This window comes from Colobus angolensis, unplaced genomic scaffold (genome assembly GCF_000951035.1).
Source record: "Colobus angolensis palliatus isolate OR3802 unplaced genomic scaffold, Cang.pa_1.0 Scaffold138, whole genome shotgun sequence".
Classification (NCBI taxonomy): Eukaryota; Metazoa; Chordata; class Mammalia; order Primates; family Cercopithecidae; genus Colobus; species Colobus angolensis.
In genome coordinates this window covers 3,834,585-3,851,852 of record NW_012114466.1, presented here as the reverse complement: position 1 = coordinate 3,851,852, position 17,268 = coordinate 3,834,585, and the positions used below count along the sequence as shown (strand labels likewise).

Sequence of the window (17,268 nt, the reverse complement as noted above, 5' to 3'; positions counted from 1 at the left end):
CTGTTCTGTCTCAAAACAAAAAAAAAAAACCACCCACAGGCCTCAGCATTTGATGCAATTGAAAAACTAACAGAATTCGGCCCAAAGCAGGCACACGCTGGGATTAAGCTGGCCACAGCCATGTTCGATTGTGAGGTAAAAACCAACCCAACATTAAAAACTTGGGTAAAATGCTAGAGACACATGACCCAAGACGGCCTCAGAAGGGACCTTCACCTGTGGGGTCCTTGGGAAGACAGCCCCCGAGGCCAGGTAAGTGCCAGGGACCGGCATGTGTGTTGCACAGGGGCCTTGGGCTCCTCTTGGTGGGGACTCATCTCGGGAGGCAGAGGGGGTGCCAGCTTACCTTGGAGTCCCCATTGTGGAGGTCGGAGGGCAGAAAGCGGTAGGGCAGGTGGCTCTTGATGAGGCGGGGAGAGGTCAGTTCCTACGTGGAATCAGACGGAGAGGCAGGTCAGAGGAAGGGGTGAGACCAAAGGGAGGAGGGGGGCCAGAGGAGGAAGGAAAGGGTGGGGTTCAGGGTAAGTGGGGTTATCAGAGGGAACGACAGGGTAGTGGAGGGGCCAGGAGAGCAGCAGGGTAAGAGGGAGGAGTGAGGCCAGGGGGAGGGGTGAGGTCAGGGGGAGAGGGACCAGAGGACAAGGGAAGGGGTGGGGGCCAGGGAAGAAGGGTAGGAGTCAGAGGGAAAGGCGAGGCCAGGCGCAGGGGGAGGTCAGAACAGGAGGAGGCAAGGCTGTCATTCCCTGGTCTCCTCTCCCGGAGACAGTCTCGGACCCAGCCAGGACAACCTCCCTTGTCAACTGAGACAAATGTTTGAGACATGAGCACACCTCGGCTGGGTGTCTCTATCTGGCAATAGAGACAAGGGTCCCTGACCTCGGCCGGGGTAGTCCACCTATCATAGGCACAGACACAGGGTCTGCTCGGGGGCCTGGGAGCTACTGCCCTGGCTTGGAGTGGTATCAGAGGGCAGCAGAGGCAGCAGGAGGCACCAGGCCCAGTGGGTGCTGCCAGGCTGGTGCTGGACCGCACAGCAACCTGGCCTGTTGCGCTCGCTGCTTCCACCTGCCCCTCAGGCCTTCCCATCAGCAGCTAGGGTGGTCCTGTAAACCAGTCAGCACCGTGCTCCTCTGCTCAGACCCCATCTTCCCAGTTGCCCTAGGAATGGGCCCAGTCCTCATGAAGCCAAAGAGCCCGGGACCATTGCCTGAAACTCCCAGGCTTGCCTATCGCTCTGGAGGGCCAGGCCCCTCACGCCGTGCAGTCTCTGTTCACCGGTCCCTATGCTCCTCTCCTCTTTCAGGACCTGCCTCAGACATCCCCACGGGAGATGGCCGGTCCCCTCCTGATCTGCTCCCCTCCCAGCACTGATCGCTGTCTAGCTACTATGGCTTCCTGGGCTGAGAGGCCGGGCCTGATGCTGTCAGTCACTGCCGCCCCCAAGGCCAAGAGCGGTGCCTTGAACGCGGTGGCCCTCGGCACAGCAGTACCGAAAGACACCCAGATGGTTCTGCACGGACAAGGAGAGCAAGGTGACTGCTCAGGCCCGAGAGGCTGGGGTGCAGACAGGGGCCCTGGGGGGTCACAGGGGTCTGGTGCCATGCCACGGGGCGGGACGGCACTCTCAGAGCTGGGTTTCCGAATGCTACTCCAGAGAGAGGGGGGCAGGCATGGTGGAGGCTGCAGTTCTGGCCCATTCAGGTGTGAGGCTGGAACTAAAGAGGTGCAGCAGATGGAGTGGGGGGGCTCTGGGTGTGTCTGAGGGGTGAGGGGGGCAGGGCTCTGGAGTAACATTTATTTCATTCTTGATACCAAATATCTGATGCAAACGCACCCTACCCAGCTCCCTCAGAGATGGGTCCCCAGGGCAAAGCAAGCGGGAGGCCCAGGCCCTGCTCCCCCCGAATGGCCCCTCAGCCCAGTGCCCCCCAGGCACTGACTTCCTTTCCACCTCCCAGACTCCTTGATGCTGATGTGTCACCCACACCCTCATCAGGTTCCAGGTCACTGCCAGCTCAGGCCTTCCAGGTTCTCTCCCGGCTATCTGGGGCTATCTGCTCTCCCCTAACCCACAGAGCCCTCAGGAGCAACTGTCAATCATCAGGGTGTAACTGCAGAAATACCCTAAAGAGGTGCTGGGACAGGTCCCACTGGCCTGGGTACCTTGATGATGTCCAGGCCTGGCTGCGGATACTCCAGGACTGGGAGCTGCTCGTCGATGTTCATCAAGCCGATCTCATCAGGGTCAGCACCCTGGCTCACCAAGTAGACCACCTCCTGCAGCAAGCTGGTGCCTGGAGGGGAGAAGCCCCAGCATGGGGTGCTCAGAGGAAGCCCAAGCGCTCGGCCCTGTGCTCAGGTCAACACCTGCTGCCCAAGAAGGGCTACTCGAGTCTGGGGGAAGAGGAGTGGGCCCTCATGGTCTCAGCCTGAATCCTGTGCTCGGTCATGGGCCAATCGGCTGATTCTCAGAGGGGCCAGGATGCTTCACAGGGCTGTTAGGAGAACAGAACAGAATAGAACCCAGCCCCTGTTACGGAAGTGGCTCAGGGGCTGTAACGGGTGGGTGACTTGGCCCAAGGCCTCCAGAGGCTGAACTTGGCAGTTTACACAGGAACGATGGGCCGGAGGAATGACCTGCTAGCCAAGATGAGGAAATGACATCTGCCCGGTATCTACTGAAGGTATATATATATAGCCCATGATCCAGGAACTATCCTGGGGAGACCCAAGGGAAGCCAGTGCTTGTTGATCAGTACACAGGTTCTAGAACAATCTTGGCCACATCATTCATAAAGTCACTTGGAAACACGAATATTCATCAGCAATAGAATGAGTAAGTTGTGACAATCACCATGGGATACTAGACAGCAATGAAAAAGAATGAACTGCAGACACAGCACAGCCAAGCCCCACAGACAGGATGTGACGGGGTCCTCCCACCCCAAGGCGCTCTGGGGTACAATCCTGTATGTCCCATTGGCATGAGGTTCAAGAATGGGCAGAACTAAACTATAGTGACAGAAGTGAGAACAGTGGTTATATTTTGGGTTGGTTATTGATTCAGAGAAGGCACAAAGGCGATTTCGGGGTCTAGAGCTATTAACTAGGTCTGGTAGGAATTACATAGAAGCACGCTACAATATTATGATACATGCAGCTTTTCATCTATGGTCCCGGCTCATTATCCCCCGAGCCCTTATTACAGTCTTTCATCATAACATTGGACCACTCCAAGCCTCAGAAGCAGGCCTTAGTATACAGTACCTCTCTCTCTCTGACCCTCTCCTGCCCCCACCCCTTTCACCTGCTCCTTTTTCTCCCCAAGGCAGGCCATACAAAATGAAAATATACTTGAATCTTCCCCTGCCTTTCTGTCTTGCACCTGGCCATGAAGAAATTCTCTGGGCTGGGCACAGTGGCTCATGCCTGTAATCCCAGCACTTTGGGAGGCTGAATCGGGAGGACTGCTTGAGGCCAGAAGTTCAAGACCAGCCTGCGCAACATGGCAAGACACTGTCCCTACAAAAAATAAAAAATAAAAACATTAGCTGTGCATGGTGGCATACATCTATAGTGCCAGCTACTCAGGAGGCATAGGTGGGAGGATTGCTTGAACCCAGGAGGTAGAGGCTACAGTGAGCTCTGACTGTACCACTGCACTCCAGCCTGGGCAACAGAGTGAGAATCTACCTTAAAAACAAAAAGAAAAATTCTCGGACCTGCCTTGTCTGGCTGTGTGGGTCGTGAGACCCCCCGTGCGGAAGGGGAGGAAGGAATGTCACGCAGTCAGGCCGTGCTGGGCTCCCCACTCCAACTGACCATGGCAGGCTCACAGCCTTTTACCCAGTGCCATTTCCACATGCTTCCACCATGCCGAGCCAGTGAGGGCTCCATAAACGGCCCGAGAGGACAGGTTCTGAGGAGCTTCCGCAGAGCTGAACACGTGGGGGTTCCTGGATTGTGGCTTGCCCAGAGACGGCACGGAAGCTCCGCACTCTCCTCCATCCTCCACAGGCGTCTCTTCCTCTGGTATTCATCAGAAGCCTTTGTAACATCCTTTATAATAAACCAGGAAACGTCCTGAGTTCTGTGAGCCGCTCTGGCAAATTAGTCAAACCTGGGCAGGGGGTGTGCAAACCCCAATTTATAGCCAGTGGGTCAGATGCACAGGCAAAACAACCCGGGAATTGCGGTTGGCATCGGAAGTGAGGGTAGTCTCGTGGGACTGAGCCCTCGCCCTGTGGGATCTTGTGCTGGCTCCAGGTGGGCGGTGCTGGAATTGAACTGGACTTGGGGACACCCAGCTGGTACTGCTGCAGGACTGAGTGCCTGCTTGCTGGCGGGGAGAAATCCCCACCCTGTCCGCCACAGGAGTCCTCTGTGTTGATGGTTGTGTGAGGGCAGAGGAAAAGCAGTTTGAGGGCTTTTTTCCAACTCATATGCACGTATAAGATATAATTCAATTAAAAAGAGAAAAATCACCAGTGGCCTGGTCAGCATAACCTGCTCTCCTAAGACTGTGGGGAGATGTGGCCAACGGGAAGAGCCTGGGCAAGCAGAGAGTACCACGCCATTAAAGGCAGGGAGAGGCCTGCAGGGAACAAGGAGCTCGTGTGTGCTGAGGACACCCTGGCACTCGCTCACAGGACCACAGCTGCCCACTGGGCTACAGACCTGCTGACCAATTCTCCCTCCTCACAAATCAGCCACATGGCTTAGTAGGCCTCCTGCCTGGGTCTGGGAACTGTCCCTCTGGGATAAACAGCACCTTTTGCACTCAGGTTCGACGGCTTCCAGCCCAAAACCCTTCCATAGCTTCCCACTGTTCACAAACTCAGGCCCAGGCATTCAACCATTTACTGAGGCCCTCTGAGCTCTCCACACCTGGCACGGGGTCCAGGCTGCACCCTCCTGGGTGGGGCCAACCACAGCACTATCCGCTCGGCCTGTATGCTCCTCCTAGCCTCAGCCTAGGCAGAGCTGTGTCAGAGCCGCCGCCCTCCAAGCCGGCCTTTTCTGATGGCCAGGATCACCTGCAGTGCGCACCCTGGGACGCGTGGGACAGGCCCTCTCCTCCCTGCTACGGCCCAGGGGCAGCAGGTACTGTGACCAGCCCCACACCTGGTGCAGGCAGGAGGAAGTGGGGCCCTGCCTGGACCACACATGGGGCTGACCACATGCACTGGTGCCTTGAGTGCAGAGTCCCATTCGAGGACCCTAGGGCCAGGCAGGACCCAACCAGGTGTGCTGGGACCAAAGGTAACTCCCGGGGAGAAAGGCCGCCCTCTGCGCTTTCTCCAGCCTCTGTCCCCAGGCCCCAAAACAGCTCCAGGTCCCTAGTGATCCTCAGTCATCACCTTGTCTGACCTCCCAGAAGAAATGGGCACAGCTTAACCCACTGTGGTCCCTTCACATCAGCGGCTCCGGTTTCTGCCACTGGCTCCTCATCTTCCCACCCTGAACACGGTGACAGCCCGGAGTGCAGCCCCGGCCCCCTCCCCCCGGGCCACACCCAGGTCCACCCCTCCACACATCAGCCTCTGGGGCACATGCCCATGAACTCCAGCAGTTCACCCGCTGCCCAGCACCTCAGCGGGACCCAGCCAGCTCTGGGGGCAACGTCCAAGGCTGTCTCCTCCCCAGCCCCTGCAGCCCGTCTCAGCAAGCAGCCCCTCCAGCTGACAGGGCCGCACGGCGGCCTCACTGTGGCTCACCCGGCTCCTCTCCTCTCTCCTTGCCCCAACTGGCCCCGCCCACCCTGCCATCTGCTGTGTCCAGAGCTGACCCTCCCCCTGCGACACTGTGTCCTCACACCTGAGCTGCTTCCCACGAGGGCTCCTCCCTGGCTCTCTGCTGCCACCCAGCTCACTCTGCCTTCTAGTCCGGGGTCCCCAACCCCCAGGCCACGGGTCTGTGGCCTGTTCGGAACCGGGACGCACAGGAGGAGGCGAGCGGTGGGCGGGCAGGCATTACAGCCTGAGCGCTGCCTCCTGTCAGATCAGCGGGAACACGAGATTCTCACAGGAGCACGAACTCTATTGTGAACTGCACCTGAGAGGGATCTGGGTTGTGTGGTCTTCATGAGAATCTCATTAAACCCCGACGATCTGAGATGGAGCAGTTTCATCGTGAAACCATCCCCATGACCCCACCACCTGGAAAAACTGTCCATGGAAAAACTGTCTTCCGCAAAACCAGTCCCTGGTGCCAAAAAGACTGAGGACCACTATTCCACCTCTGTTTTCAACCCAGTAGCCAAAACTGTGGCTTTAACATGGAAGTCAGACCCCACCACTGTCCACTGCCACCATCTGGAGCAGCTCTGCCTCCCGCAGAGTCAACGCAAGGCCTTCACCATGTTCCACTCCCTCGCCACCTGGCTCTCCCCTGAGCTCCCTCCAGCCTCTGAGCCCAACCAGCCCTTCCCCAGGCTGCCGGCATTGGTGCCCCTGCCTGGAGCCTCCTCACTCCCTGACTCCTCCCTGCGCCTGCTCAGACGCCGCTCAGTCAGCATGGACTCCTTCACCAGAATGGGTCTAACCCCTGCCCCTCGCCCTGTCATGTGGTCCCTCTGTGCTATCCAGAGGGACCTGCCCAGGAATAGCCTGCAAATTCCTTTACGTGCTCTCTCCCCTCTCCACCTTAAGGACAGGGGCTGTTTTGTCTTGTTCTTTGCTGCACCCCGGACAGCCAGCACGTGGCCGTGCTCAATTCATATTTCCTGAGCGGACCAACAAACGCTGGGTGCTGCATAGACTCTAAGTAATCAGAAGGGGATGTGTTGGTCAAGGAAGACTTCCTGGAGGAGGGAGTTTTGGGGCAAAGGCACTGAAGGAAGGAAGTGGTGAGGCTTGGTGACGGAAAACAAGCTCTCTTCAATACACAGAAAGAACTTCTCAGCACATGGACTCTCCCACCAACCTGAGTAGGAAATACAACCATCCTCATGGCAGACGAGGCTCCTAAGGCCAAAATGTGCCAAGGGTTACAGAACCAGAGTGTGGCTGACTTGCCTGTTCCTCCTGGTGAGGACCATCCAGCCAGCAGCTCGGGACAGCCGCAGTGAGGGGGTCTTTGTCCTCAGAAATCAGACTGCGGGCAGCATCCCTGAAAGGGGCCTCTCCCAGTGACATCTTCATCACCTATTCTTCACGTTCCCCACCCCTGCAGCCCCACAGGCCAACAACCCAGACAGACATTCTCTGCACATTAAAGTCTTCTTACATCAGTATCAGCCACTTCAGTTCCACCACTTCAGTTCCACAAGTCCCATCCTCACCCCCATTAAATATTTATGCCAGAAGATCAGCCAAAGGAAGCTCTTGACTCGTCAGGTCCACCCGGCCCTGTCCCCGTGGCCCTTCTCTCCAGCCTGCCACGTCCATTTTCTGGTTGAACACCTCCTAACCTTACCTTCTCCCGCTCCCAGGAGAATTCAACAGGAGGTCAACACGGGCATCAGGGAGAGAGGGTCAGTGAGAACACACCAGGAAGCACGCAGGGAACAGGTCCCGGCCTTCCTAGGGCATAAAGCCAGCTGGCAAGATGTGATAACATGATCAAAGAAAAATGGTCATTATACTATCTGGTCACTTACCCCATTCCAGGCACACGTCTAAGCACTTTGAACCCAAGATCAAACCCGGCTTCAGAGTCAGACAGCCCTAGCTCTGCAAGGCCCTCTGCCAGACGCCAAGCTGTGGCACCCAGCACTCCTCCCACTGGTCTCTCTCCATGCTCCTGGTGGTACCCTTGGGCATGGGCATGAGCCCTACACAGCCCCTCCACCCACCCTCGCTGTGGCCAACTGCACCCACGGGCTCCTGAGGTCCTAGTGATGCCGCCCTGCCAGCTCTCCACCCACCCCCTCTTCTCTGGCCAGCCTCCCACCCCCTTCCAAGCCCAGTACCCCAGTGGCCCAAGGCCTCCAACAGGTTGCCCTCTGCCTGGCCAGCTCGGGCTTGCTCTGTAAGTCACTGCTCCCAGGAAGCCTTCCCTGACAACACGCCTCTCGACCAGGTGCCCTTCCCTGGTCCCACGGAGCCCTGGACACTGTCCTAGCACACTGTCACACTGTGCCTGGCTGGGGCAAGCCCTGTGAGGGCAAGGAACTGGTCTTAGTCACTGTTTTCGTTTCCCAGGGTGCTGCCAGAAATCACCCAAAACTTGGTGGCTTGAAACAAGAGAAATGTATTCTCTCGCACTTTTGGAGGCCGGAAGTCCCAAAGTTGAGGTGTGGGCAGGGCTGCGCCCCTTTCTGGAGACTAAGGGAGAATCTTCTTCTGCTGCCCTCCCCTCCACCCACCTTGCCACCGCCCTCCTCCTTCCTGCCTGGCACTCCGACCCCAGCGCAGGTACCCCACCCACCCAGCGAGCCTTTTATTCACTCAGCAGAGGGCTCACTATGTGCCAGGCTCCAGGCTGGCCCAGGAGTCCCAGGAATGATGCCATCCCTGCCACCTTCCAGAAAATGGAGGTGGTGATGCCCTCTCTTCTTCACAGGGCTGCTGGGGCCAAAGCAGATGACGTGCAGAAGGGCCACAACGTGACCTGCTCAGGCCCAAAGAGAACCAGATAAACCAGCGTCAACTCAGCAACTGAAATCAAGGCGGGGCACCACCAACCGGGCCTGCTCACTTGCAAGGACGCGCCACAGTCTCACAGCAAACCTGGCAACCCTCATCACAGCACAGGACAGGAACCTCCTGGCACCCACCGATGAAGCCACACATCTGCAGCAGGCAAAGCAACGCCCACAGCCAACCCTGTGGCGCCCTCCACCGGCCTCGAGCAGGCGGGTCCGTGAGCACTACCTTTACTGACAGGGAAACAAGGCACTGGGAAGCAGGGGCCACGCCTGGAGCTGGAGCCGCTTCCCAACAGGGCCAGGTGGGGCCGAGGCAGGAGTGAGAGGTGGAGGAGTCCTAGTGAGGCCTGTCATGTTGCTGCGGGACAAACAGGGGGCATGGGGCTGTGGCCACGCTGGGGCCCCTGAAGAGCAGTGAGGGCAAACACGCCACCGCCAAGGTAGGGGCCCAGGAGGGCACCAATCTTCCTCATCACAGCTGGGCAGCTGGAAGCCAGCCCAGGCCCCAGCAGATCCACCCTGAGCGGGGAAGAGTCAAGCTTTCAAACAGAAACCAGGGGAGCCAACAGGGCAGGGCCACCCGCTGGCTGGTAACTCCAGCCAAACGCGCTCTCCAGCAGCTCTTCGCAAGTCGGCTAGAAGCAGTGATTCACAGACGTGCCTCTGCTGACACCACTGCAATCACTTCTGAGTGGCAAACCGATCAATACCCCCTGCAGCAGCGCGTAGTGCAAACTGACACCTGGACTTGGGTCGAGGCCTGCAGGAGGCCACTGCTGTTCTGGGGTGGAACTCCCCAGGACTCTAGAGAATAGCCTGTCTTAACACCGGGCACAGAGCCCATCAAAATTCCACTGGAACTCATCACAGAAGGCATCAGAACTGATCAAAACGGCCTGGAAACCACTAAGACCCTGTGGCTGAAACCCTTTGATTTTCACTCACAGGATTCACCAGTCGCACCTGTGATAGGGGCAGGAGGCAGGGAAATATGGGGCAGAAGAGGGCGGGTCCCCAGCGGGGGCCCCACTGTCAAGCCAAAAGGCCTGATACCAAGGCCCGAAGTGAGAACTTACATCCCCGTTTTGCCGCTCAAATGTTATCTTTTCCAAAACCACACCCTGCCCCCAATCCTGTGCCTATAAAAACCCCAGAACTCAGCCAGCAGAGAGAGAAAAAGTAACTGGACGTCAGAGACCACGGTTGGACATCAGACAGAAGCAGCGTGACTTCAGAGGAACAGGTTGATGGTGTAGCTTCAGAGAGTCTGACCAGGGATGGCCAGACTCCAGGGGAAGATAACCTTCCCACTCCGTCCCATTTTCAGCTCCCCTTCCTGCTGAAAGCCACTTTCATCAGCAATAAAATCCCCCACATTTACCATCTTCAATTCGTTCATGCAGCCTCATTCCTCCTGGATGCCAGACAAGAACTCGGGTGCCACGAGTGCGGGTGCAAAAGGCTGTCACACTGACCCTTAGCCCTCACTGGCAGAAGGCAGCTGCCTCACATGAAAAGGCAGAGGGCCCACTGAGCTGGTAATACTTCAGCCGTCCACAGATGGCCGGGTTAGAAGAGCACTGGAACACTTCCTCTGAACCCCAGGGGCCGCTGCGGGGCTGGTACAAAGTTTGTTCCGCACCCGCTCACCTGCATGCTCCCTCCCTCGAGGGTGAAATGAAGGAGGTTTGAGTGAGTGGAGTCCACCCCTGCCAGTGCCAGAGCAGCCAGCTGACTCCAGCACTCGTGTACTCCAGCTCCCGCCTGCGAAGGAGTCAGAAAATGTCCAGCTTCACTTGTACCTAGTTGAAAAAGCCAGTCCTGTAATGCACAAAGATCCACAGTTCTCTCCCCCTCTAATCCCACTCCCCAGAAGGAGACCTTTGGTAGATTCCTTTTACCCTTAAATTTCCAAAAAGTGTACTGATATCATTATTTTGATCTGTACATATTAGATGGGCTAATGATATTTGACTGTGAAAGATGAGGACTTAGCCAAGTTCCCGTACACACAGCTTCCCTCCTGCCGATACAGTCGCAGCACGATTTTGGATTTAATTCAAGGCTTAATTTGGTGTTTAATGCAAAGTACACCATGTAGTGATTATATTTCCTCTTTTGTATACTATTTCACTTTTCCCAGAGTAGGTAACTGTCTTAGTTTGCTTATTTCATTTTCTATATTGCTATTAATAATTCCTTCCACAACTCTACCAAGCCTCCAGGCCTCAACACAGCCAGAGACATGGGTGGGTGTTCGCTCAATCCCATGTGCTGCTTGGGGACATGCCCCTGCCCGCTCTGCTCTCCCTCCCTCATCTGAGTGAGCGGCCTGGCATGGCTGCATGGGACCTTCCTAGACCTCCCCCCACCTTGGGTGCACTGGTCCTTTCTCCACATCCCCCAGCTGCAGGTGCCCTGGCTGCTTCCCGGGCGTGTGAGACTGAGGTAACTGCAAACATCCATATTCACCTCCCATGTGAGGGACAGTCTGGTCGTGTACAGAAGCCCAGGCTGGAGATCGCTTTCCGTCATTCCGTCTTCTCGCTGCCGATGGTGCCGCTGAGATCCTGGGGGCCTATTTTTCTCTCTGTGGGAGCTTTGAGATCTTCTCTTTGCCCCAGTTTACATTCACTAGGCCAGACAGTTGGCAGGGGTTGGGGGTGTCTTTTATTGAGCTCTGAACATTCTGAAAATTCTAGCTTCAATAATTTTCTCTACCATACTCTGTTCCTTTTCTGGAACTCCAAGATTAAACTTCCATTTTTCTTATCTTTTTGCTCCTGTTTGTCACCATTTTGTAAAAATTTTTATTCTACTTCCTGGGCTATTTTCTCAGCCTAACCACCCAAACCTCACAACTGTGCATTTAAAACCTCAACCATCACACTTGCCATCTCCAGGAGTCTTTGATGATCTCTCGTTATTCCTGTCTTCACTGCTGCTTCCTTTAGTGAAAGCAACACGTGTCTTGACTCTCAAAGGATACTGCAAAGACTTACGAGTGGAGGTGGCGTTATTCTGGGGTTGTAGGTTTTCTTCTGCTCCTCACATGGTCTTCGCTTTCTCGGAGTCCTTTTTTCTGCTTTGTGTTTTGTCTCTGCAGGTCCCTATCCTTCCTGTTGGAGACTTGCTACCTGGTGATCTTGAGTCCACTCACAGGTGAGGGAGAGACCGTGGGAGCAGCCCTGGGGGCCACACACGCCTGGGGAAGCAGCTTTGGTGCTTTCACAGCTGAGGACCTGTCACTTCGGTGGGAGATTCCAGGAGTAGGTACAGGGCTCTGCTTTGGGGTCAGTTTCTCAAGAGGGTGCCTCCAACCCCAGCCTGGAGACTGGAACCAGGTCACAAGCATCCTAAGAGCTGAGGAGAGGAGGGGCTGGTAATCCCACCCTCCAAGTGTGCAGCCTGTGTGTGACCCTACTTCCCATATGCCCTGTGTCCCAGCCTTCAGCTGTGCACAGGACCCTCACATCACAGCCTCTCCGGTCCCCAAAGAAGAAAACTGTCTTGGTGACAGCCTCTGGTTTCCATCCTCAGTGTCATGGACACCACATCAGCTGCTTCCTGGGCGGGGCTGCTGGAATTGGTTCCCATCTGGCCGCCCTCCCGACTGCGGCATTCAGGTGCCCTGCCTGCCCGGTGAGCCAGCACTCAGCCCCGCCTGTGATCTTCTGGGTTTCCAATCCACCACACCCTCCTCTCCAGCTCTGGGAGTTCGGCGCGTTCTATCCCGTTATTGTCACTTTAGTGAGGTTTCAAGAGAAAACAGACCAGCGTGTGTGTTCAGTCTGCCCCACTGAAACACAGCCCCTACAGGGTTCTGGAGTCCCAGGACATCCACAAGGATGCCAGAATCCCCCAGCTCCCTGAGAAACAGCAACAGCTGGAATTTTTTTTTTTTTTTTTTTTGAGACAGGGTCTCACTCTGTGGCTCAGGCTGGAGTGCAGTGGTGCAATCATCGCTCATTGCAGCCTCACCCTCCTGGGTTCAAAGGATCCTCCCACCTCAGCCTCCTAAGTAGCTGGAACCACAGGCACACGCCACTACACCTGGCTAGTTTTTTGTTTGTTTGGTTGGTTGGTTGGTTTTTGTAGAGATGGGGGTCTCCCTATGTTGCCCAGACAGTCTTGAACTCTTGGGCTCAAGCAATTCTCCTGCCTCAGCCACCCAAAGTGCTAGGATTACAAATGTGAGCCACCATGCCCGGCTCAGAGCTGAACTTTTAAGGGGGCAACCCATCAGGGCCAGGCAACAGCCCAGGGCCTGGGGGCCCCTGCTCCCATCTGGGTGGGAACTGTCCCCCAACAGACACTGAGAATGCTCCCCACCTCCAAAAGGAAAAGGTGAAGGACGTCTGTTAAGCACCTGCCGCAGCCAGTCCTTGTCCCTGTCCCTGTGCTTCCTCACACTGTCTCTCAGCTCTCAAGACAATGCCCTTGACATGGAGCAGGACGGGAAGCTCTAAGAGGAAAAGTAGAGTTCCTGGTCACGCAGCTGGCAACTGGATGGGGAACCAAGACTTCCGGAGCCCAGCTCACAGCACCAGCTGAGGACACGCTGACCGAGACCCAGGAGCTCACTACAACTTCCCCCTTGAGTCTCACATACCTCACTGGAGCTGCTATTACCATCTAGCTTCACACAGGACCACACAGGCTCAGGGAAGAACTGTCCAGGGCCACAGAGGCCAGTGGACAGTGAACTCAGCACCTGAAACTTTCGCTCCAGAACCAGAGTGCTTTACACACACATCAGACACACAGACACACATATGTATACTCACGCACACCACATACATAACACACATACCACACACACTCCTCCAAACACAGCATGTACACACACACCAGACACAGCACATGTGCACTCACACTCACTCCACACACAAACACCACACACACACATCACATGCACACACACCACACACATACACCCATACACACTACACACACACAGCACCAAGGCTCACAAAGCGAGAGAGCAGCAAAACAGGGTCACGTCCCACGTGTACTCATTTGCGGGATAAATCTCCGACCATTTCCTAGCTATGATCAAGCAAGGGTGAGGCAGACAGGGCAGTTGCTGGGACTGACCCCCACCCATGACAGTGGCAGCTCACTTCTAGGCCTGGGACCCTGGGAAACCAGTTACAGGCATCGCCACCCCACCCCTGCCCACTCTGGACCACGTCCACAGCCACAGCCAGACCCCTGCTGGATGCAGAGGGGAAACAGGCACAGTCCCTGGCCGTGACTCCGTTCTCCTGCTGGGGTGATGCCAGGCAGCTGCCGCATGCTGGGCTCCACAGCCAGGCCTGCCTGGTCCAGCAAGCTCCAGCAACCCTGGGTTGGCCCCAGCCTCTGTCTGATGAGACTCTGAAAACCTGGAGCCCAGATTCCCAGCCTAGCTCTGCCAGCGACTCTGGGAGGTCTGAAAGTCACCCCTCCTCTGGGCCTCAGTTTCCTCAAAGTGAACTTCTCCTAGGCCTTTAGCTCTTCTTTTCCGGATATACGACCCTGAGGCTGCCAAGAGGCTACCAGGAGGCTGCTGCACCTTCAGACAGAGCTGGCACAGCAAGCAGAGCGTGGCTCCGCCCCAGGGGGAAAACGCTCCGCCCCAGGGGGCAGAAGCTCTGCCTCAAGGGGAAGAGGCTCCGCCCTTGTATGACAGAAAGTCAGGGAAGGCTTTTGTAAAAAACCGGCCTTTGCAATGGGACCTTCAGGACGAGGGGAGAAACCAGTTGTAAGAAGCTTTGGGGAAAGGAGGCTCTGGCGTGTGGCATTAAGGGCCCCAGCTTGCCCTCATGCAGCATCTCAAGACATCAGTGGTGGTGAGGATGGTGCGGACAACAATGGCAGACAGGGCAACAATGACCATGACACATGCCCCATGCGCATCTTTCCTGTGTGACTTCACGGCCCCTCATAAAGGTCCTGCTCTGTGACTCCGGGCACGACCATACGACTTGGCCAACAGAGACGCTGCACGTCTCTGCTTATTCTGCTGCACTTCCACTGTTGCCAAGAGAAGGCCATTGGCCCAGGCTAGCCTGCTAGTCCCAGGAGGAGAAAAAGAGGTGCCTGGAGCAGAGCTGCCCCCGCCAAGCCCAGCCCGAAACAGGGCCCCAGTCAATCTGCACACACGGGTGACAGTCTGGCCAAGACCAGCTGGGAAAGAATCAGGGCCTTGCCAAAATCAAAATTCAGACCTAAGTCTTTATAACTGGTCCCCTCCTCCAGCAGAGCCTACCAGTGCCCACCTCTACCCCTCAGCTACCCTAGAGGTCACCTGCAGCGCTGGTGAGGGCTTCTGACTTCAAGCACCTGTGCCTGCTTCCCACCTGGCGGCAGAGGAGCAGGCCCAGAAGTGCATGGAGCCGACGCCCTAAGCCACCCCCAACCACTGAGGGACAAAAGTTGGCGCCTGTCCCCCACATGCCACAGAAGGCTCCTAGCTGTGTTCACATCATCCCTCACGGGACCCTGGCAGGCTGAGCCCTAGGCTCCCACAGAGTCACTCCTTTCCTGGCTTTTTCCCCCTTTGCCTTCTGAGACCACCTCCCACCTGACTAGCAGAGGCCCACTCTCTAGTACGAAAGCACACCCACTCACACGCCTGGGCTCTCAGCCCTGAGAGAGGCGACAGTCATGAGTGCTCTGGATCTGAGAGTCCTGATTTGGAAACCAGATTGGCTGCCTCCAGACAACGGGACACTGGACAAGATCTGCCCCTCTATGTGAGTTCCTCATCTGGAAGGCGAGGACAGTGATGAACTCAATGTCATTCCCCACAGAGCACCCTCCAGGCATCAGCAGCAGCGACAATTGTGCGGACAGTGACAGTGGACGAAGCACTGACCCCACTCATGACCCTGGGGCTGGCACCACCCAAAGCCAGGCCCACTGGAAGGAGGTGGCAGCGCAGGGAGATGCCACCCACAGAGTCAGGCTGGCCTGGGCCAGTTTCTTCTCAGGGCCTTGGTTCCTTACCCCAAAAATGGCCTATTTCATGGCAAAGTTGTGAGGATGGGGAGGATAAAACAAAGTACTTGGCACAAAGACAGGAAACCCGCTCTCCTCCCTAGTCGTTCTGAGGCTTGAGCAGGACGAATGCCAACCACCTAGTCCAATGCCCCTGCAGCTGGTGGGGTCAACAGGTCCCAGGAGAGCCTGGCTCATTTCAAGCTGAGCCAAGTTCTGAAGCCCAAGCCAGGGCCTCTGGCTCACCAGCCCCCACAAAATGACTGGTTTAGCTTCCAGAAAATGCCAGCAAGTCTCCAAAGCATGCTTTAGGGAGGCTTCCACCTCTCAACGGGCCCTCCACTCTCCTCTCACTCACTCCAGAAGCCCACGCTAGGACTCCGCTCCCTGCTAACCACAACACAGTCACACTGTACAACATCCTGTCCCACATCCCAGGAGCTACACACACGCCCACCTATCGGATCTAGTGGTCGGAGACCAGGAGGGACCACTAGGGCCCTTCCCCCTAGATGCAGGATGCTGGAAAGAGCCGCCCCACAGGAACAGGCAGAGGTCAGATAAAATACAAGATCCCAGCTTCACTCAACTAAGATAGGCCCTTCCTCAGAGTGGCAGGAGGCAAGCACCAGCTCACCTGAGACAGGGCCCCGGAGGAAGAGAAGCCAGCCCGTGCAGGTGGCAAGAGGAATTCAGGTAAAATGTTTCCATGCTGGTAAAAGCCAAAGGTGAGCCCATGGGACAGCACAGAACCTCTGAAGCCAGAGAATCCAGAGAATCTTACACTGAGCAGAGAGGTGGCACCCAAACACAGGGTCTTCTCCAGACCTGGGCCAGGTGCTCAGGAGAAAGAGTGGGAGGCAGCATGCTTTGGAGAGAGCCTTCCTCAGTGCCACAGCTGTGGGAAAAGAAAAACATCCTACTTGCACCCTTCTCCCTTACAGAAACAAGGCTTTAAGCCATGGAGAGAGGGGCAGAAACCTGTGTCACCTCCCAGGGCACTGGTGAAGACCCAATGTGGCCGGAGATAGGCAAAAGGAAAAACCAAGACTCTGCCCTTTGGGGAGGGGCAGGAGACTATACCTGGGCCCTGACTACTAGAGATCCTCAACACTACAAAAAGGACATGAAACTCCTGCACAAGAGTTACCATCCAGGCAGAGTTTGGCTGCCACTCAGAGGAGGGCAGGATCAATGAAAAAGCCGCACCCAGACCCAGCAACATGGAGCCTGCAGAAGACTGCAGCTAGACCACACAACAGAGAACCCCAAACCCTCCCTGCCAAGCTACTAAACCAAAGTAACAGATAACAGCAGAGTCTATCACCGGCACAGGGGCAAGAGTGTACAGACAAAACTCCTCCACAGTTCAGACCTACGAGGAAGACCAAAAGCTGCAGGTGGAGCAAGAACACTGAGAAAAACCCTCTGGAAACTCAGCCCCCCCACTGAACACAAGCTAACACTACAATAATACGAAACCAATGATTGCTCAAGGTAATCAGATCAACACCCGAACCCAAACCAGACCAACGAGGCAGGGTTAACTCAATTCCTTATACGAACGGCCTAGGGGTTTAAAAGCCAGCCTCATTTCCAAGCATAAATATGGCTGATCTTAGTCTCTACTGTCTAATATACTGTGTGGAGCAGTCAAAAGGTACTACTCACAAAAAAAAAAAAAAAAAAAAAAA

The 17,268-nt window shown here is 56.1% G+C and overlaps 1 protein-coding gene across 1 annotated transcript in view; it reads right to left on the bottom strand.

The window, feature by feature from the left end:
• The window catches only part of SULT4A1 (sulfotransferase family 4A, member 1), a 19,155-nt gene extending 12,590 nt beyond the window's left edge, over positions 1-6,565 (bottom strand). Inside the window, exons 1-3 of the mRNA XM_011934802.1 lie at positions 6,359-6,565; positions 2,164-2,349; positions 328-427 (exon numbers count right to left, since the gene is read on the bottom strand). Of these exons, the coding sequence (XP_011790192.1) occupies positions 328-427; positions 2,164-2,349; positions 6,359-6,565 (493 nt within the window). The remainder of the gene's footprint in view (positions 1-327; positions 428-2,163; positions 2,350-6,358) is intronic.
• Positions 6,566-17,268: the final 10,703 nt, after the last annotated feature.